Raw genomic sequence first — 22,130 nt, forward strand, 5'->3', positions numbered from 1 at the left:
TGCAGTTATACTAGGTAAATGCCACGGCCCGTGAGATATGATTGGAATTTTCCTCTCTATCACATTGTTCAGTCCCCTCGCATTCCAGCTCACCACCCTCAACCTGGCCATATTAACCATCCTTTGCAATCAGCTCCCTGCCTCCTATATATGCAAACCCATCTCGCCTTCCTCCCCCAGTGTAGACAAGTGCCTGCCCCTGAAGAAACCCCCGAGCCCCAATGTCCCCCCCCCCACTCCACGGCCGCAATCCCCAACAATAGCCACACAACCCTGCCCCCAACAAGAACCTCCCATCAATTCTCAACTTGTGGCACTCCCTCCCCTATTCCCATAACCGACCAGCTGGCCAGCAGATGGGATGAGGGTCCTCTGTCCAGCTAAGGCGGGCCACTCCAAATATTCACCCTTCTCTGTCCCACATCCCACTTCCACCCTCCCACATCTCCATCAAAGATTAAGACTGTGTGCCCCATACACTCAAAACATCCTCAACCCCAATCCCAGGCAACAAACATTTTGTGCATAACCTGCCCACAAGCAGCCCCCAAGTGGAGCCACTGCTTCATCCCCAGGCTAGAGGTGTTGTCACCTAGTGTTCTCCGACTCCTCTAGGCCCACCTCGGCACTGCATGCTGCCCCCAGCTCAGAGCCCCCACCAGGCCTATGTTAAACCAACGTATCCCTCAGCTCCAGAGTTCAATTCGTGCCAACGTAGACTCTCCCCGATGAAGGATCCTCCATCAGGAGCCTCAGAGAGTTTGGCATGGGCGCCCTCCCTGATCGTGAGGGGCTAGACCTCCCGCTCCTGGAGGCTGGCCTGCCACTGTATTCCGAGTCCAGCCAGTCCCACACCTCCACTGGGCGATGAAAATAGAGAGAGCATCTGTCCACAAATACATTCAACTTTGCAGGGAAGAACAGCATATACTTGAGCCCCAACTCAGTCGCCTCCTCACTGCATCATAGGACTTGTGCTGTTTCTGGACCTCCTGGGTAAAGTCAAGGAGCACCAGTTTAACCATACTGCCCACCTTGTATGCTACTGCTCGTCCTACGCCTTGTAATATTGCATCTCTATCCCTGTAGTTAAGCAGCTTTGCCACGACTGCCCGCGGTGGAGCCCCAACTGGTGGCCTCCTACCTTGTACCCTATGCGCCCGTTTGTTGGTGAACCATATGGATAGCCCTACGATTTTCAGGACATCCATGAACAGTCGTTCCAAGTTAGTTCCATGCTGGGGCCCTCCTCACCCTCAGGTATACATAGAACCCTGACGTTACTTCGATGTGAGCACCCTTCCCCATCCTCCGCCTTGACCTCGAGTGCCCTTGTGGCCGCAGCCAGTGCCTCCACCCGGGCCTACAGCACTGTGACATCATCCTCCACCTCCTACCTGAGTCTATTCTCTGCCTCTGCCACCCTCTCCCCCATGTTCCTGCGATCCGTCCTGACCAGGGAAATGTACACTGCAGAAGACTGGACCTTCCCATCCAGGGACACTTTGAGTCCTGAATGACCACCAGCAGTTGGCACATCCAGTCTGTATCCTCCGGAGGGTCACTGTCCGAGCCGCAGCCAGCCCCACCTTGTTCTTGCCGCCCAAGCTTCTGCTGACCCTTCACCATCGCGCTAGATGCCATGTTGCGGTCCCCTTCACACAGCTCCAGCCTCCATGTGGCAGCCGGCCAGTTCTATCACAGCCCCAGCAGACCTCCACAAGTCACGGTGTGTCCCTCGGACAGTCTCACAGGTCACCTGGGGCATAGGGGCAGGGTAACAGGTCCAACATCTTACCAGAATGTGCCTTCAGTATTGACAGAGGCTCTGCTACCAATCCCAGTCTCCAGCAGCCCCACTATGATGAACCATGACCTGTGCACACTGCAGCCACGAGCACCATAGGGTGCGCCCATGCCCTGCAGCCCCCAGGGCACACTAGGTCAGAGCAGGGCCTCCTTATGCAAAATAGGCACCAAACACCTCTGGAGCACTCACACCTCTCTTGCCTGCAGGGCTTCAGGCCCACGCTCTGCTCTTCTCCCACCAGTCTGCTCCTCCTCAGCACACCATGGGCTCCAGGCCTCCTCCTCATGGCGTCTAACAGCAGGCCTCCGATGAGCCCAACAGTTGTTGCTCCAGCTTCAAATGGGCTCCAGGTACAGCAATCGAGCACCGGCTCGATTTCAATTGCAGCAGCAGCCGCACTTGAGCCGCGCAGCAGGCAGTGTGCTCCTCCTCCTATCCTGTGGCCGCAGTCTGTCAAATTGGGGAACAGAGGTAGCGACCCCCTGCCCTGTTCTCATCTGACGTCCGGAAGCTGCTCACACCAAAAAAGTTACAGCAGTTGAACTCAAAAGTGCAGATGCAATAAAAAGTTGCAAAGGCTTTTCATTCAGATTTCTTTGATGTTTGCATGTTGTTCAAACCATATTGTAACATTTTATTTTCCCTGCCAGGATGAAATGGAGTTTGGTTATACAGAAGCACCCCACAAATATTTTCCGGTGGTTTTCGACTCCCCCAGAAACCGAGGGCTGAAGGACTTCCCTTTCACAAAGATCCTGGTATGTATTCTCTTCGCTAATTGTCTTTATTGAATGTATTATTTCATGGCATCCGTGGACAACTGTGCTATTATGCCTTTGTATTTTTCCTTATGCCAATGATTCCACATCAGTATTTACAAGTAGAAACACTTGTAAAACACTGCATGTTTTAATGTATTGAACATTTGTATGGTGCCTATACAGCAGAAAGCATTTTCCAGGCACCACAAGAGTAAGGGGGAAGGGGGAAACGGAGGAAGATAAACAATACTAAATGGTCATACTAGGCCTTAGGGCATTCGGATTGTGCAAGTGCAGTAAACATCCAGTGCAGTGAGGTGGGCAGGGGGAATGGAATGTATAGGGAGAAGGAGGAGGATGCAGGAGGTTAAGTGGCCCCAGGGACTGGGTAAGTGCTGGGGGGGCCTGGAGGGCAAGTGCAGTGGGGGATGGGATGAGGGTCAAGTAGTGTGATGAGGGATATGGACCAGACTCAGTAGTCTGATCAGAGAAGGGAGCCTGAGGGCAAGTCCTGGTAAGGGGGTTGGGGGGGATGGTGTGCTGAGCCAGACTGGTCGAGGGAGGGCCTAGCCCCTGTATGACTCAGAAGGGACCAAGCTAGGAAACCAGTCGCAACAGCAGGGGGCATTAGCAAGTATGGGGGAGAGGGAAGGAGGAGGATAAAAGGAAGGCCTTGAGAAGCTTCCGGAACTTAAGGAGGTACGGCTCAAGTCTGAGAGGGGCGGGGAGGATGTTCTAGAGGGAGGCTCCTGCCAAAGAAAGCGATCCACCCCCACACTCTACTTGGAGATACGACTGACCTGCAGAGAGTTAGAGCTAGAGGACCAAAGGACTCTAGCAGGGCGGTATTTAGGGAGAGAAAATTGGATGTAGCGTGGTCTCAGCCTTGTGGATGATGCAGAGGGTCTTGAATTTGATCAATGCAGCACTGGGAGCCAGTGGAGCTATTTTAGGGCTGGAGAGATGCAGTCCCTGGGCTTGAGGCTGCATTTTCACCAAATCACCGGTCTGGGAGTAGGACATTTGTTGCATACAGAGCATAGCCATCCACATAATATCTATTGATGATACAGTCTGACTGCATGGTGATGCGTCCCGTGACTCATTTTGTATTTTTAGAGGGTGGGAGCAGAGGTGAGATGAGGTGCTGACAAGCATGTGCCCAATAAGACGCCTCATCAATCATGCATCCATCATGCTCCCTACAATTCATGGAGATTGCCTAAGACTGATATCCCATGCAGGTCTCATTACACTGAAACATCTTGAATAGATGGGGGAAATGGATGACCTGCAAACCACTCACACAGGAAGAACTCCTAAGGTTGCAAGCACCAGGAAAAGGAGAACCAGCATTCAGAGCTGGGCAGATGTCATTATAGGTCTGCATCGCTTTATGGTAGCATCCACAGCTATTTAACTCTAGGCCCACAATCCTGACGCAATCACTGATCACAGTAACAAGGGGGTGTTACAACACATGAGACCAATAAGGAGAAGAGTGAAAAAACAGGGCTGGGGGTGTGTGATTAGGGCACGCACCTGACCATACACCTCTGAATTGTTAGTGAAATAGACCAACCAATCCCAGGCCTTATTGGAGCAGTGAAGACCTGTAAAGAAATATGAATGAATGAATGCAGAAGAAGCTGGATAATGTGGGAGTTGAAACTTAATCCAGGGTGGTGAAGCAAGAGGCGACAATGAGGAGATTGCTGGACAGTGCAACTCACTCCCTATTAAGATTTTGGAAAGAAGGAAACACTTTGTCTAATAGAAACGGCTGGGTGCCAAGAACCAGATCCTGTCAGTTGCCTTAGAAAGCTGAAAGAAAGGAACTGATTGTAACCCTGCCGAGGACAATAGCCCAGAAATGGAGGACAAGAACAAGCATATAAAAGCCTGTGATGGGTGGGTGTAACACTAGGAATTTGACCCCAAGCGTATCCAGAGCTTGTGGTGGGCTCCAACATAGGAAGGCAATGGTTGACGGATCAGTGAGAATACATTTAGTCTGAAAAGCACTCATTGGGATGGGGAGAAATTACTGCTGGTAATCTTTTTGGGTATACCTTATGGCAAAGGTGAATCATACATTCATACTGGTAGTTTTATGCTGGGTCTACATCCTAGGAAACCAGCGGCCATGAGGTTACAATATCTGAACCCATGAGAAACCGAAGGATAAATTAGGAAAGCATGCTGAGGTGCTATACAACCCAGAGCCTAGGAGTGATCTGAAGATAGTCAGTGGGGACATTATATCCCTGGAATCGTGTTTTGTAGGTTAATGAATTGGTCTTGGACTGAGATACTATGTCCCCTTAAAATAGGGCCTCTTACTTGTTTTGTTATGCCTCCATCCTGACAAAGTGAGACAAAGGTATTTCCCCTTTGTGTTCTAGTATCCACCCATAAGCCTTACGGGAGTTTCTCCAACGCATTTCCTCAAAGCCCAAGCTAAGAGGTGAGATTAACCCCTAATAAGAAGAACCTCTGGAACCTAGCCCGGGAGGGCCAGGCAATATCTAGAAGCTTGGGGAAACCATTCCTGTACTACTGTTTTGTTCCTATTCCTCTGGTTCATTTTTTGCCTAATACATCCACTCTGACCATGCAATATTTTTTTTAGAACTCCCCCTGCTTGCCAATCCTCCTGTAGTAGAAATAAGGTGCTGTCAAGAATCCTGTTCTTTCCCCACCGTGCCAGAATTTATAACCGGACTGTTCCTCGCATCAAAATAATCAGTCTTAGCTCAGAAAGAAACTGATGACCTCACTGTCCACATTACACAATGGGCTTACTGTGTAGTTTTTTAATTCCAAGGACAATCGTGGCTTCTACAGACTTCATATTTTGCACCCCCGTAACAGGACTTTAAGGGTGTGAATAATATAGTCTATATTATCCATGATCACCAACAATAGTTTTGTATGGTTTCTCAAGAAATTCTACACAGCGAGAAGACATCTATAGGGGCCTCTTTTACAGTGTCCCTCTTCTGATCAAATCTTTTGATCCTGAGAATTTCCCATCTTTTCCAAGTGGGATTCTTTTTCTACAGAGATCATTGACCTTTGCAATCTGTCTCATGGTTGATCATTTACTTCTGTAAGGGGGGGGGGGGGGGGGCTTGCATCCATTGATTTTTTACAAACATCACATTTCAGAATATATGTTTTGATTCCCTAGACACAGACCGACAGCCCAGAGTGCTCCCTGCCAGTATAGTGTTCTTTTCATGGTGCTTGCTGAGCCCCACATCTAAAGAAAAGATACTGCCCTTCTGCAGGCAATCTTTTTTTCCCTGGAGTTGTTACCCATATTCATGCTTTAGGATGTGTCTTGTCCTATATCCATGTGTGCCAATGGTTACTTGCTCTTCCCGTAGAGCTCCAAATTCTTCAGGTCCATCCCATGATATACCATGTTCTTCTCTAGGGAGGGTCTTACTAACATACAGTTAATCATCAGGTCAGTCTGGCTAGCCTGCACTTTTATAAAGACATTCTGCTTCCATAGTGTTTGTAGAGCCTTGGATAGCTCTGGAAATGAACTCTGTACTTCAGTCATTGGGGTTGGTATTCCGTAGAATTTGGTGATTCCCAGATTCCATATGGAGAGCTTTCATTCATGGAGTCTGGGCACCCTTAATTTTATATCCTGATGTATCTTGTACTTCCCTAGTTAGAAATCACTTCTGTGGAGTTTGATGACCCTTAGTTATTATAATGTATGCTTTTCTTCTGTCAGTAGATTCTTGCTTTCATGGAGTTGACCAACCCTTAAATAGTTCTCAAAATGCCATTGATTAAAAAAAGCAGGGCTAACTGGTGGTTTTAATAGTGAGTAAGGAAAATATTCGGCACTTGTGTTTTCATTCCTCTCATTGCCATGAATCCTGGTTGGCGGTCGTGCAATAAATTATATATGTTCTTTTGACTTAATGTGTGTGGACTCTGCTTGGGTAATGGAGATTTGAAATAATCTTATTATTGGTAAAGACCATGGGGAAAGGGTGACCACTCTACCAAGAGGGGTGCATAAATATTTCCTGCTTGAGGGGTGCATAAAGATTACCTGCTTGATTTAGGCAATCAGAAACTCTTCCTTTGTGCATCACTGCATCTATGAACTCTGATATTTGGGTGAGTGTATGCATGCATGTCTTGATGATGGAGCCTGGGAAGGTATTGTATGGCAATGCAAAGCTTTTTTCTTATTTGTTGATTTTAATACTTCGATTGTATCTCCTGTAATATTTAATGTAATGTGTTTGTTAAATATGATGTATTGTGCATGACTTGTTCATTTCTATTTAAAAAAAATGTATTTAGTATATCAAAGCCTATTAAATTTTGTATACATAAAATCTAACAACATATACATGAATAAATAATCCTAAATTCACAAAATTAAATTGGCAACATAAAATCTCAATTTTCTTAATGAAACACCAACATTTAGTAATATGATATAAAAGATTGACATTACCCATCATAAAACACTCCCCAATAAATTCATTAGGCAGCAGTTACCACTGGATTACCATATGCTAAAACATATCTACTACTAATTATAGTTAGGCTCTCGTAATACAATATTATGTGTTTAACTGATTCCATAATATTGGAGCCACAGTGGCTGTACGTTATTAATTATCGATCAGGAAGACTACTACGGAGTTTGGTCAGTGTCCTAAAGCAAAAGCTTTCTAGCTTCTTTAATTTCACACAGTGCTAATAACCCCAAACTTCTGCACTGCAACACAATAATCCATTTCATGGAATAACCTCGAATTTCAAAGCAAATGTTCTAGCTGCTCCTGTTAAACGGGAAATCATATTGTGCCTCCTTTCTTGTATATATTGGCCTAAGCCCAGTCGCTCTGCGAAGAAAACCGTGTTGCAAAGTTCTGATTTTAGATCGACTTTGCCGCCATTTTAGGTCTATCCGCCATTTTGATTCCTATTCCAATGTATCCCTGTGTTCCAAAATGGTGGGCAGTGTTTCTCGCTTGTAACCAAGCCTTCCTGAACCTTGTACTAAAGTTAATGTTTAGACTGTCCGTTGGCCGAATGTTTGTATTGAGTAAAGAGACCTTGTCCCATGCCTGACTTGTATACTAAGTATTGTCTGCACCAATAAGTCTGATCCACGGACATGCATCGACCACAATGATGAGCAAATATCTAATGTGGACTCTGGCTGAACTGCATTGTAAAGGACATGTGCTAAGGCTTACTGTTGAATCCAAGAATACACTGTTGCCATTGTAACCTGTTTGTATGTAAACCGAGGATGATCCATGTGCATATTGTCGCGCAAGCCATAAGTGAACTCGGCACGAACTCTAGACCATGGATTATTAACTTGCAGAGGGGATGGACATTATTATCGAAAATGTATAAAATACACAACTGTTTAGACATCCAGTAACTCTCACTTCTCACACCGAAAGGGCTGGTATTCGCTGTGATGTACTGAGGGCCAGATAGCTATCTGTATCAGATCTGTTTTGTATCTTTGTAACTACGTCGTAATAGTATAAAGATCTGTGAATCTTTATAAGCCCGTGTTTACGCGGCTATCGGACCGGGATCGGACAGTGAAAAAGGGGGCCCTTTTCTTGGATGAGACGCGATACCTCAACAGTACTGCACAACCCGATCCCTGGACGGTGAGCCTGCGATTCGAGACAGCATCTTGATGAGGGTCCATATATCGAGGCGGGCAGATTTGCCGAAATCACCAACCACGTGGGTCTTTGGAGTTCTTAGTAATCTGATTGGACCTCCTTTTTCCTTTGATCAGGTGAGTCGTGACCCGATTCTTAAGTATCTTTAAGTATAAGTATTTTGGCGCATTGCACTCGCGAGTACAATTATTGACCAGGTAACACCAGTAATCTGATATGCCTGGGAAATTGTTTGCCTGCTTCAGGGTGTTATTCCGCAGTGACGGACAATCTTTGGAATTTGGCCGACCGGCGCCAATGGAGGGGTCGCCGGCGTTTACTATGTACTATAAGCACGGCATTGGTAGTATAGTGTTTAATGATATTTGGCACAGAAAAACTAGACATGCTTCCGAACTTCAGTGGCCAATCAATGGTAGTTTTGAAATTCCTCGCATAGAATACTTAGAATCCATATAATTTAAGAAAAAGGCTAGACCTGCAGAATTTGATGTATTACAGAATTGGAAGAAAGAAGCTATGCAGCAACTTAAAGTAGGGAAAAACATGCACACCGTCATATGACCAAGGCCGAAAAAGCATTGTTGTATGATCAAGATAAACAGTCTGAGTCAGTTAGGAATATGGATAGGGCTTTTTCACTGGGTATCCAGAAAATGTATCCATCTAAAGACTTTCATGTATCTGATGAGCTGATTGACAAACTTCTAAATGAACGAAGGCCTGGTGCCACTGCGCCACCTCCATATGTTCCTATTCATGCTGTTTTACCTCTTCCTGCTGTTATTCCTCCTCCCATAGTTCCTCCTGCTCCTCCTATCGTTCCTCGTGCTGTTCCTCTTCTTCCGGCTGTTGCTCCTCCTCATTTTTGTTCCTCCACCTTCTCCTCAACCTTTGCTCGCTGTTACGGGTTTGATGGGTTTGCCTACTGCACCAGTGATAGCCCCTCTGTTACCAAATGCACAAGATTTGCCTACTCTTCCTCTTCCAAGTGGTTCTGCACCAATTGTAGTTGATTGGGGAGCAGGATCAAGGATTGTAACTCGTAATACTTTGTCTCCAGAGAGAAAGCATGAATTGACTGCATGGGCTAGACACTGTATGGAGAAGGGTGAACAAGCTGATGTTTTTGCCACACTTTCTAACTTAGACTATTTTCCAGAGAAAAACATTTTTATTGAAGAATTGGGAGTTCATTTGCGTATAATGTGGAATAGATTAAATGATATAGATCTCCCACAAGGGTTGAGGCATCTAAATGTTTTAGCATATTCAAGAGATACTGCGGAGAAAGTACATGAGCACGTCAAGAGGGTTTTTGAGTATAGAAGGGAGTTGGAAAAGTTCCAGAATATAGATATTGATGGTGATAGTTTGGATGCTATGTTAGTACAGAACGGTTCCTTCCTTGTCATAAGACAATAAATGAGGAAACACGAATTTGCACAAAAGATGCAATTAGGTGGATTTGAGACATGTCGATGACTCCCGTAGAAGTATATGACACGTATAGTCAGTATACGCCAGAAATGCAGAGGAAAGTGATGCAGGTAATGGTAGAATACCTGCAGGATGAATGTATAAAAAGAAAGATTTGTTGTCCCGCAGAATTATTGAATATCTACAAGAGAGCTTTTTCGTTTCACACTCCTTCAGCTGCTTTAGCACTCGATTTAGCTCCGTTGCTCAGTAAGCGTTCAGAGTTGCCTACTTCTCAGTTGCCTATGAGCGAGGTTCCACTGACATTTGTCCCAAAAGTTGAGATTCCAGCGAATCCGGCAATGGGTGCACCTGCTCAGGATATTCCTGCACATTATGTGTCGCAGTTTGTTCACGTCCCGTTCTCAAGACAGGAAGTGAACACCATTCAACAATCCATTCCCGATATTAGGAAGAATCTGACAGGGTTCTACAAAGAAATAGTCTTTTTTGCAGTCATCAGTTTCTACCTTGAGCAAAATTGATTTGTTATTGCCCGTGCTCCTACCCGTTGATTTGTGGAAACAGATTAGGACTGTAGACGATGCACGAGGGTTAGGCGATACATGGTCTAATATGGTTAGACTAGATAGAGAAAGGCCAGCTGGCGAGAGACCGCTGCAGGTAGTACTAACTTTGCCTGATAGAATAATCGCAAAACTAAAAGCTATAATTCCTGAAAGAAGGAATTTTTGGGACAAACTTACTGCTTGTGTCCAAGGGAAATCTGAGAGTGCTACCGAATTCTTTAATCGGTTCGAACAAGTGTTTTCAGATTTCAGTGAACAAGATTTGAGCACAGAGTCTGGGAAACGACTATTTGTGGACCAATTTGTGCGTGGATTGTTGCCTGACATCCAGTCGCAAATTATGTCTCCAGATAATGCTTCGCAAGCTAAGTCTCAGTCTGAAGTATTGCATATGGCTCAGTACTATGAGAATCGTGTCAACAACGAAAAAGAAAGAAATGAAAAAAGAAAGGGAGACCTGAAAACAAAAGTTCTATTACAGCAAATTGTTAGAGGCCCTAGAGGGGGTAATTCGCAATTTAGAGGACAGTATGTTCCACAGGGAAATGCACCATTGGGTCCTGTAAACATAAACCAGTGTGCATATTGCAGACAAGAGGGTCATTGGCGTGCACAATGCCCAATCCTCCAGCAGAGGTCGAATACCGCATTTGGTGCCATGGGTAGACGATCCAGAGGCCGTCCTGGGTCAGGAGGTTCTGGTAGAAGTCAGTTTTCACAAAATTTGCAACCTTTTTCACAGGATAATCAGGCACCAAGTGTGGATAATAGAAACATTTCTGATCATCCTTCTGCTGCTGACCTCTCTGAAGAACTTCCTTTTGACAAACGACATACTGTTTCGTTGGGATTGCCCGAAGCAGGGTTTGGAACCAACACCTATTCCCGTTAATCAAAAAGGTCCCTACGTTGGGATGATAGTGTGAAATAGGAAACCTCTATTCTTGATAGATAAAGGAGCACAGAAGTCTTCCATTGGCCATTCACGATTTCCAAACATTCCACTGTCAGGGCAAACCAATGTTTCTGTAGGGTTTTCTGATACACCAGGAGTCTGTCCGGTTTCTTCGCCGGTACCAATTACTTTGGGTCCATTCACGGACCACTGTCCATTCCTTTTGACTACGAATTGTGGAGAGAATTTGTTGGGGTTGAATCTGTTGAAGGAATTCAATGCAGTAATTCATTGTTCTTCGGATGGAGTGCGTTTGACGATTTCACCACAGCAACTTTCTGTCTCTCAGTTCCTGGCCAGACCTTTGCCACTGCAATTTAGTGATGTTCCGTAGTGTTTGTGGGCAATTGATGATAATGATGTTGGTGTTTTACAAATTGAGCCTGTTAAGATTATTTTGAAACATGCAGTGAAGTTGCCACGTATTCCCCAGCATAAGATTTCGGTTGATGGCCAGCAAGCTTTGAAATGCATAGTCTCCGATTTTGTGCATCGTGGGGTAGTTGAGGAAATTGCAGGTAATTTGTGCAATAGTCCGATTTCGCCCGTGTACAAAAAAGATGATAATGCAATTCCTTTTCGTTTCATGATTGATTTACGTGCCATCAATAAGATTGTTGCTCCACAATTTCCCATTGTACCTGATGTGACGACAATATTAACCTTGATTCCGGCTTCTGCTACTCACTTTAGTGTTGTGGACCTTAAGAACGCTTTCTTTAGCATTTCTATACACAAAGACAGTAGATATCTGTTTGCGTTCACCTTAGGGGGACGTTCGTTTACCTTTACCCTTGCGCCACAAGGTTACACGGAGAGTCCTAGCATCTATAGTAAGGCTTTAAAAGAGCAGCTTGATACACTCGAGTTGCCCACTACTTGTACACTGCTCCAGTATGTAGATGATCTACTTTTAGCTGCTGACTCAGAGTGACTGTAAGGAGGGCACCAAGTTGTTGCTTATTCATCTAGCTAAACATTGACACAAAGCTTCACTTAAAAAGTTTCAGTATTGTCAACAGGAGGTCGTCTATTTAGGCTATCTCCTGTCAAAGGAGGGAAGAAGGTTGACGCCTGAGCGGATAAAAATAATTTCTAGCATGTCTGTCCCAAATACACAGAAGGAAGTCAGAGCCTTGATGGGAATGGCTTCTTACTGTAGGCAGTGGATCCCAAACTACTCATTAACGAATAAAACCAATGTTGGCTTTGATGAAGAAGGGCATTTCATCGCCATTGCTGTGGAACTTGGAACACCAGCAAGTGTTTGATCCGCTCAAGACTGCACTGTGTTCAGCACCAGTTTTGGGCACACCAAATTATGAAAAGGCCTTTGTGTTGTATGTGCATGAACGTGATGCATGTGCTTTGGCTGTATTAACGCAGGAACGTGGAAGGAAGAATAGGCCGTGTGGCTAATTTTCTTCCGCCCTTGATCCTGTTGCTTTCGCTTTGCCAAGATGTTTGAGAGCTGTCGCTTCTGCGTCCGTGAAACAGAGTGAGGGAATGGTCGTAGGCCATGCTTTAACCCTGATGGTACCTCACTCTGTAGATGTTCTATTAAACAGAACACAAACGCAACATCTCACCTCCGCATGATTAACGAGATACAAATTGATCTTGTTTGCACCGCACATTAAATTCAGAGATGTTGTGTTCTCAATACGGATGAACTTCTACCTTTCCCGCAAGGTACTGCTTGCAGTGACGAAGAGTCATATGACTGTCTCTACACTACAGAGCAAGAGACTAAAGGCAGAATCGATTTGAAAGACATTCCTTTGAACAATCCACAAGGGGAGCTATTTTGTGATGGCTCCGTTTCAAACTTCTGGATGGTACATCCACGGCTGCTTATGCAATCACCACATTGAGCACGGTTGTGGATACCAAAAGAATCACGCATAACTCTGCGCAGGCCGCAGAGATTATAGCATTGACTCGAGCTTGTGAACTTTCCGAAGGGCTTACTGTAAATATATATACTGATAGTCAGTATGCCTTTGGGGTGGTTCACAACTTTGGCAGACTTTGGGCAGAACGAGGTTTCTTGATCTCACATGGCACTAATTCAGTACAGCTCCTTGATAGTACGTTTACTCTCAGTGCTTGCATTCCCCACTCAGTTAGCAATTATGAAATGCGCAGCACATCAGAAGATCATAGATAATGTGGGAAAAGATAGCCAAACAGACTTCCACTGATCTCTATTCAGAAATGTATACTTCAAGGGATGCCACAAATGTCTGTACTTTGGATGAGGGTATCGAATCTGTGAAAAATATTCAAGCTGATGCCACTTTAGAGGAATCTAAACAATGGGCTGAGGGTTTAGCAAAATTGGATGATGACGGGTGTTGGGTGGACAAGGTAGAAGGGAAATGGTTGTTTCCAGATGCGTACATTACAATGATGGTCGCTATGGCTCATGGTCCCACCCATATCTGTGCACGAAAAGTTACCAAAATGTTGCAAAATGTTTGGGTGAATGATAAAATCTCCAAAGTAGCTGAGCGCTTCGTCCAGAGTTGCATGATATGTTTGCAGCATAATATGGGAAAGGGCACATCGACTCCTAGGGGTAGTTTTGGTCCACCTTCTGCCCCCTCTGAGGTGATAGGTTTTTATTTCATTGAAATGGAGCCTTGCAGCAACTATAGATATGTATTAGTGGTTATCTGCGCTTTTAGTAAATGGGTTGAAGCCTTTCCTGTTAAAGATGCAGCAGCCATGACAACGGCAAAGACCATGCTGAAGGAATATTTTCCTAGATTTGGTTTGCCAAAAGTCTTCTGGTCGGACAATGGTCCACATTTTATCGCTGCTGTAATTCTGCAGATATGCGCGGGATTACAGATCGATAAACGGTTCCATTCGACTAGACACGCTCAGAGTGCTGGTTTGGTAGAAAGACACAACGGCATCATCAAGAACAAGCTCGCTAAGATGTGTGCCGGCACCAAACTAAAATGGCCGGACGCATTACTGATCGTGTTATTATCAATGAGGCCGACCCCTCAAACTAAGATTGGGCTCTCTCCATTTGAGGTGGTCATGGGTAGACCAGCTAACATTTGGAATCTCCCCAAACCCCGATCATTGCGTGACATTGAACATGTACTTCTTTCCGATTACTGTGGCCAGTTAACTAAAAATCTGTATTTGATTTACCAACAGGTGCGAGAAGCTCTCCCTACTAAGTACGAGGGCCCTGGCCACAGCATATGGCCAGGCAGTTGGGTCTTAGTCAAGGCGTTTGAAAGATCATCCTGCCTCGCACCTCGTTGGCGGGGCCGACATCAAGTTCTCTCAGTCACATAGACCGCCGTGCGAGTGGTGGGGAGGAAACCTTGGATCCACGCGTCACACATCAAGAGGATTCCCTTCGCCACACGATACAGAAGACATAGATTCCCCAACTGTGCTGCAACCAACGATCACGTAACATCAAGCAGCATCGAGAGTGCGTCGGAGACTCTCCCTGAGCCTGTGGGGCCTGGGGAAACAGCCGCTTTATCTCCACACTCTCCAACAGATCCGTTTGCATCATTGTCAAATCCTGTTTCAAATTCGCCACTTCCATCAGGAAGTAATGACACACTGTTTGCAGATCACACAGTACCAGGAGCCACAAGGTACAATCTGCGTCCGAGGAATTAGACTTACAGCACGGTTCGGCTGTGCCACCCATCGAAGGGCTTGTCTTTTTGGCCCGTTCTTTTGCACGTAAGGGAATTCTGTTGGCTAGGGTTTGGGAAAGGACTAAGAAAACGCTTGATCTGGAGATCGCCAGCAAACTGACTTTGGCGTATTCGTTTGAAGAAACAATGCCTGCAACCGCTCACACTTGTACGGAACAGATAAGCGACTGTGTGACCAATCGAATGCGTGGGCCCCGAAAACGTATTGTTGTCTTGTGATAATGTTAACTGGTTTCACAATAATAATTGCCTTAGGGTTTTGGTATTTGGCAGAAGTACATCCGCTTGAAATTCTGTTACCCACTGAAAATGTACCTACTGTTTCTACACCCTTCGTGCATCTGCACACTCTATCTCCTAGAGACTCTCAGCACAGACAGAGTTACCATAACAATACTCTATTACTCATCATGAATGCCACACATGCCATTTTTAACAAATCGAATTGTTAGGTCTGCTCGCACTTACCGCAACACGGGCTAAGGGGCTGGGCTGGTATATTCATTCTTTACCTTTTGACTACTGCATGCTATGCTTCTTTAAGGGCACTATTCTTTGGCCGATGGAATGATAGCATCTCGGGGAACTTCGATGGGACTAATCTGAATGACTTTGAGAAATGTGCTCGAACACTCCTGGGATGCTCACTCTTTGCGAATAGGAGCAAACCTAATGTTGCTTCTATTAGGACTTCTGATAGACTGTATCACTATTTTCAATCTTTGATCTCTTTCAAGATGGCTCCTATAGGCAATAGAGATGCCACGCCACCTTCTTGTTAACCACAGCCCCGATTCAGTTTCTTTCTGCATACAGAGGAATGGTACTCAGTCAATGGGTAATTTCAAGGGTTGCGCCAACGTTGCAAATTTGACCAGTGAGGACAGACCTTTGTATGTAGGCGAACCTGTCTACTTTGTTTGCGGTAATGTAGCTTTCCCATGGTTACCTAGGGATTGGCAGGGAACCTGTTATTTAGGGATTCTGTTACCCGGGGTATTCATTGCAAGCACTGTAGAAATCTCAAAGGCTCGTCCAAGGCGGGACGAGAATGGCGATACTTCAGCATAAGTTCTGGGTGACATAGCAAAATCCTTTGTACCATTTTGGGGGCAAATATTGAACTCTGAGGATATCGGAAGACTAGCAAGAGTACTGGAGAGGACCATCAACCGGACCACTGACATACTCTATAACATGACTTTAGAACAAAAAGCGATAAGATTAGTGGCACTTCAGAACCAGATGGCATTGGACGTCATCCTGGCTGAGCATGGTGGGGTCTGAAATTAGTCAGGTGTGCTTGTTGTGTTTTCGTGCCAGATTCCTCCCCAACTATCTTTAGGGCAATTCAAAATCTGCACGTCCTTAGTTCAGAAGTGCATGTTCCCGAGGGAAACTGGGATCTTGGCGCTTGGTTCTGGGACTTCTTGCGATCTTGGGGATGGAAGCTACTTTCGGTCTTGCTGATCATTTTGGGTATTCTATTGTTCTTCTGTTGTTGTATACAATGTCTTCTTGGCATGTGTTCGGTGTTAGGAGGATGTTGTGCACAAGCTGTGGGTACATTCAGACACAAGGTATGCACCCCTGAGAAAATGACCAACGAATTTGTGTTGAAAGAAATCTCAGTATCTGATCTTATGGCGATCGATATCTACGATAATGATTCAGGATGCATGGACATTGAGACGTGGAGTTACTCGTCAAGTGACTAGAAGTAGTTTAGTGCTTGGCTTAGGCCAAAAGGAGGCTTTGTTAAACGGGAAATCATATTGTGCCTCCTTTCTTATATATTGGCCTAAGCCCAATCACTCTGCAAAGAAAACTACGTTGCAAAGTTCTGATTTTAGATCGGCTTCACTGCCATTTTAGGTCTATCCGCCATTTTGATTCCTATTCCAATGTAACTCTGTGTTCCAAAATGGTGGACAGTGTTTCTCGCTTGTAACCAAGCCTTCCTGAACCTTGTACTAAAGTTAATGTTTAGACTGTCCGTTGGCCGAATGTTTGGATTGAGTAAAGAGTCCTTGTCCCATGCCTGACTTGTATACTAAGGATTGTCTGCACCAATAAGTCTGATCCGCGGACATACATCAACCACAATGTTGAGCAAATATCTAACGTGGACACTGGCTGAACTGCATTGTAAAGGACATGTGCTAAGGCTTACTGTTGAATCCAAGAACACAATGTTGCCATTGTAACCTGTTTGTATATAAACCGAGGATGATCCATGTGCATATTGTCGCACAACCCATAAGTGAACTCAGCACAAACTCTAGACCATGGATTATTAACTTGTAGAGGGGCTGGGCATTATTATCAAAAATTTATAAAATGCACAACTGTTTAGATGTCCAGTATCTCTCACTTCTCACACCGAAAGGGCTGGTATTTACTGTGATGTGCTGAGGGCCAGATAGCTATCTGTATCAGATCTGTTTTGTTTCTTTGTAACTACGTAGTAATAGAATAAAGATCTGTGAATCTTTATAAGCCCGTGTTTGGTATATTTCCTTTTGGGGTACTCAGCCTTGATATTTCCTTTTGCTTTTACACTCCAAGCTGCTTTCGCACCATAATATCAATTTTATCTAATTGGGGTTTCCAGTTTAATTTATAATCAATCATCACATTCAGATAAGCAAGATTGCACTATGTCAATTATATGTTGACCAAGTCTCCATGACTAGTTCTTCAAGGTGCCGAGGGTAAGATCATGATATTTATTTCTGATGTGCTGATGGATAAACCATTATTTTAGCATAAGTATCTAACAAGTTAAGTTGTAGTTGGAGTCGGTTAGCTGTACAGTGCATAAGAATAAGGTAATCTGTGTAATAAGCAAATGTATGTGAGTATTGCCTAATCTAGGGCAATAGACCTTTTCAAAAAGAAGCTCAGAAGAAAGATCAGCAAGATGGAGATTAAACAACGTGGTGGACAAAATACACCCCTGTTTTAATCGAATCAGTAAGCGTGCCAATAGAAGAGAGTCACAGATTGATTGACCCTACTATTTGTATGCAAGTAAATGATCATTTTAAGCAACCTGGGAGGATTGCCCCAAAGTTGCATTTTCTACCACAAGAGATCGCGTTTCACTGTATCAAAGCTGAAGTGAATGAACGTAACTTAAATTGATTGTCGAGGGACCAGCCAAGCCATTTCCGAAATAGAGGATGAATCCAAAATATTAGTCTGAGGGTACCAATCTTCTTGCAAATCCCTCATCTGATTATAGGGAATGGTGTTCTTTTCGTTTCCCAAGAATTCAGTTTCGTCAACAAAATGTGCAGAACAATCTTGGTGATGCATGAAGCATGGGCAAAATTCTATAGCTGTTCGGGTCACAGAGTGGTCCTCTTTTATATACAGGAGTGATGATGCTATCTCGCCAACTCTTAGGAATCCTATCAATTACACTAATGGTGGTAAGCAATATCTGTAGAATTTGGCATTAATCTTTATTAGGGCATTGCATAGACCATCCAGACCAAGTGCACTTGAGTTCTTAATAGAGTTTGCAATGACGTTCTCCCAATCAGCCTTTGGTGCCTTTCCCTGTTTACTATGAGGAGGGTTCAATGAGTTAACTAATCTCCGAAAAGATCCTAGTGTTATATGTTCTGGCGTTAAAAGTTAACAATTGCCAACGTTCAATATTTCTTTGTCGGGCGTGCGCTCTTAACCGTCTGCGATAGGCAGCCTTCCTGTTCCTAACAGCAAATACAAGTTCTAATAAGGTATGTTGGCCGATACTACAAAGGTCTTTTCTTGGGGCACAGCGAGGCCAACATTATTGGCAGAAGGGTGCCATATAAGACCACTTTACATGACATTAATGCTCTTTTGGCATCTTGAACTATGTTGAAAAAATGCTTGTAACTAACTTTCTTGTCTGCTGTGAAATTATGCACAGCCTGCAACCTGTTTGATATACTATCAGCAAATTTGCTAACCACATCTTTGAATGCTGTAAATATGTGAGTTTCCAGGTAGTGGGTGGAGAAGCATTTGGTAGAGGAGCAGGTAGATGCTGTCTTGTCAGTTCCCTCCCCCCAGGGTCGGATTGGCCCCTCGGGCTTTCGGCCTGTGGCTGGGCCGAAATCGGCCCTGAGGAGTGGGGGCTGGTTTCTGGCCAAGCCTGGGCCGGTTTGTAAGAAAACAGAAAAAGCCTTTCATCCTTCCTAGGTCGATAAATGAGTACCAACACAGGTTGGGTGATATTGTATGCATATTTGTTCTATAAAAAAGAGCTTAAGCGTAAGTGCTATACCATAACATATTATCATTTGGCCTTGGACGTCTGCTTGGATTCACAGTAATTTAGTGTACTTAGGAACAATGCTATTTGATGCCACTTCCTGTTTTGTCAAGGGGTGAAAGGTCATGTTTCAACTCTTCCCGTGATGTCAACCTGGGGTGGGGTCAAATAACAACCCTTCTGGCGATGTCATCAGAGGTCGAGGGTCGTGAGGCAAGGGGTGGGCCAATTTTTTGAGACGAGGGGTGGGCCACTTTTCTTTGTGTGACCAGGCCTATTTCTTGTCCCAGTCCGACCCTGCCTCCCCCTCACTGCTGTCATATTGGAACACTCAGAGAAGAGCAATAAATGGGGCCCTCTGCATTGTTCCCGTACTACATTGAGTGTATTAGAGACTGTATGCTCTCAGATAGCCATACATAATGTACTGAAAGTTTGAAAGGATGTTGCATGGAAGAATTCTACATGGAGGGATGTTGCCTGCCAAGATGTCAGAAAGCATCAATGAATATTCTCGAAGGATGCTAAAGTGAAATCTGACAAGGACAATGTAATGCCATAAAGAAGATATATGAACCTATGCTAGAACGATATAAAAGTACTTGGAAGTAAGAGTAAGATGTACCTAAAGCTAAAGTAATCATGGATCTAAAGAAGATGAAGTAACTTACTGACCAATAAGCGTAAATACACAGTAACGCAAGGTAGAAAGAAAACGTATAGAAGCTTGCTATGGAGGAATATATACTGTGGCAAGGACGGCAATAATGGGAAAATGGATGCTGGCTCACGTTGAACTTCAAAAAACCCACTTGGGGACTTTGAGTGAGTAAACTGACCTGTAGATGTTCCCTAAAGTTTTCACACAAAGGACAAACCGGTCTTGGGTTTTATTTGCATTCATTCGGTATTGTCGATGAGTACAGCCTATTTTGCCCTCCAACCATACCCACTGTGCCCTCCTGTGGTGACTAGACCCTAGGTTGCGTTGGTGTGCCGCTTATCTAGGGTTAGGGGACAGAAAAAGAGGCTTCTCCGAACTAATTTTGGCAATAAGCGAACTGCTAGATAGCAGAGTTAAAAAACACTTAGAAGGGGCTATGCCCCCAAAACGTGATGGTGGTCATACAGGATAGATATAATTGCTTTTAATTATCCTGTTAAGCAACCTCAACACAGATTTAAAAATTGTGACTTAAAGCAAGGCTCAAAAATTCAAGAGCTGTGTACAATGTGTATTGCACACTCGTGTTCCTATAGTGTGGTCTCCTTAATGCTGGGACAGCCACAGGAACCACAAACTGGGCCTACTGGTTTCAGTGGTATATGACTATGTTACCACTTTCTTCAGGGCCACGATACCTTGATGGGAACCGAAAAAACACATGAGTTCGGAATGATCGCTGCACCCCAATGTGTAATGTCTATTCATGCCTCAGCTCCTTTGGGGTGTGTTAGTGCATCTTCAAAAAAGGGACTAATGAATAGTCCTGGATGCCTTCATTCCATCTGTGTAGCAAATCGTAGGGTAGAAAGGTCTGAACTTCACCAAGCTACCTCAGAGACAGGCCGAGGCTGTAGATTTAGGAGACACAGAATAACAGCTCTGTGTGCAGACCCAACGATGAGTCAAGGTTGGCCCAGAGTTAAGGATGCTATTTAGCGGGATAAGCACAGAACTCAAATGGAGTACATGGATAGGCTCTGAACGTGGGACATTCTTCATAGATGAAAGAAGAACACATCTTTCAGGGCCAAACTGTTGGTCAATTAAAAGTATACAAAGTTCATATGAGATAGAGTGAGCAAGCCTCTAGAGGCCAAGAGGAGCAACAGTAACCTGCATAATCAAATCAAATAGCAGCAACTAGAAGGCTTAAATTGACAAATCACTGGTCTCTTCACACGTGACTCAGATGTCGAAAAAAAGGCTATTCAATTGAGCCTTAAACTAGATAGCGGTGTACTCGCACTCCCTTGAATGTTCCAGGAAAGTGAGCAGGCAACAAGGTCCACTACAAACTGAAGACTTTGGCTGATGGCCTATCGATGAGAGATGATGGACTATTTAGGAAAACGGGGAGTAGTCGGACGGGATTCAAACATCTAAGTTTTGTTTCACATACATGCTGCTGAAGAGCCAAATGTCCAAGGTTGGGATAGTATGCCAACCAATCAGTGGAGTTGAGAAACAACCTAACATGCAATTTAGCATAGACCAATCCACTGTTGGTTTGTCCAATATAATCATAACTATATGTATTTAGAGGTAGTTCAAGGCATGCCATACAGATAAGGGGTAGCCAATGATGTACTAATACTTATATGTTCTATAAGTAGATATGTTCCCTTAACCAATCCCTTTATAGGTTTTGTATTTTGTGACATAGAAGGATGTGCTAGATGACGGATATGGGGTATAAGACCTCCCATGTAATCGAGCTCCTATACGAGTGTGCATGCATCAGTCTGATGTCTGTGAGTTCTCCCTACTTTATTAAATTGACAATAAAGTAGTACTTTGACATATCCCTTGAGTCTGTCCGATTTATTTGGTTCGAGATCATTATTGTAATTGCATCTAGCACAAACAAACACTTCAAGGTGCTAGATCACCATTCCACCGTCCCAAGCGAAGGCGCTCCCCTCCAAGTATTGAGACTGACCTCTCCAAAGAAAGATTAAATAACAATCCAGCCAAAAGAGGCATGAACAAATTAAGCACCCACGGAGGACAAGGTCACATTGGCCTTGTCCAGGATGGATTGTGACAAACTGATTCAATTATTGCCTACATTGATTGCCATATTCCCAATATTATTGTACTCCTGGGTCGGTTCCGCATAACCAATTGTGGCAATCAAAGTAAAATGGTCACTCTCCTGTGAGGAGCCAGGAATGAGGTGCGGACACAGAGGACTCATG

At 44.4% G+C, this 22,130-nt stretch overlaps 1 protein-coding gene across 2 annotated transcripts in view; it reads left to right on the forward strand.

Annotated features, from left to right (window-relative positions):
- The window catches only part of LOC138472788 (protein-arginine deiminase type-1-like), a 432,575-nt gene that overhangs the window by 224,035 nt on the left and 186,410 nt on the right, over nt 1-22,130 (forward strand). For both annotated transcript variants that reach the window (XM_069611134.1, XM_069611135.1), the window contains exon 10: nt 2,461-2,568. In XM_069611134.1, coding sequence (XP_069467235.1) covers nt 2,461-2,568 — 108 coding nt within the window. The remainder of the gene's footprint in view (nt 1-2,460; nt 2,569-22,130) is intronic.

Source organism: Ambystoma mexicanum, chromosome 8, assembly GCF_040938575.1.
Source record: "Ambystoma mexicanum isolate Mex_15411 chromosome 8, UKY_AmexF1_1, whole genome shotgun sequence".
Lineage (NCBI taxonomy): Eukaryota > Metazoa > Chordata > Amphibia > Caudata > Ambystomatidae > Ambystoma > Ambystoma mexicanum.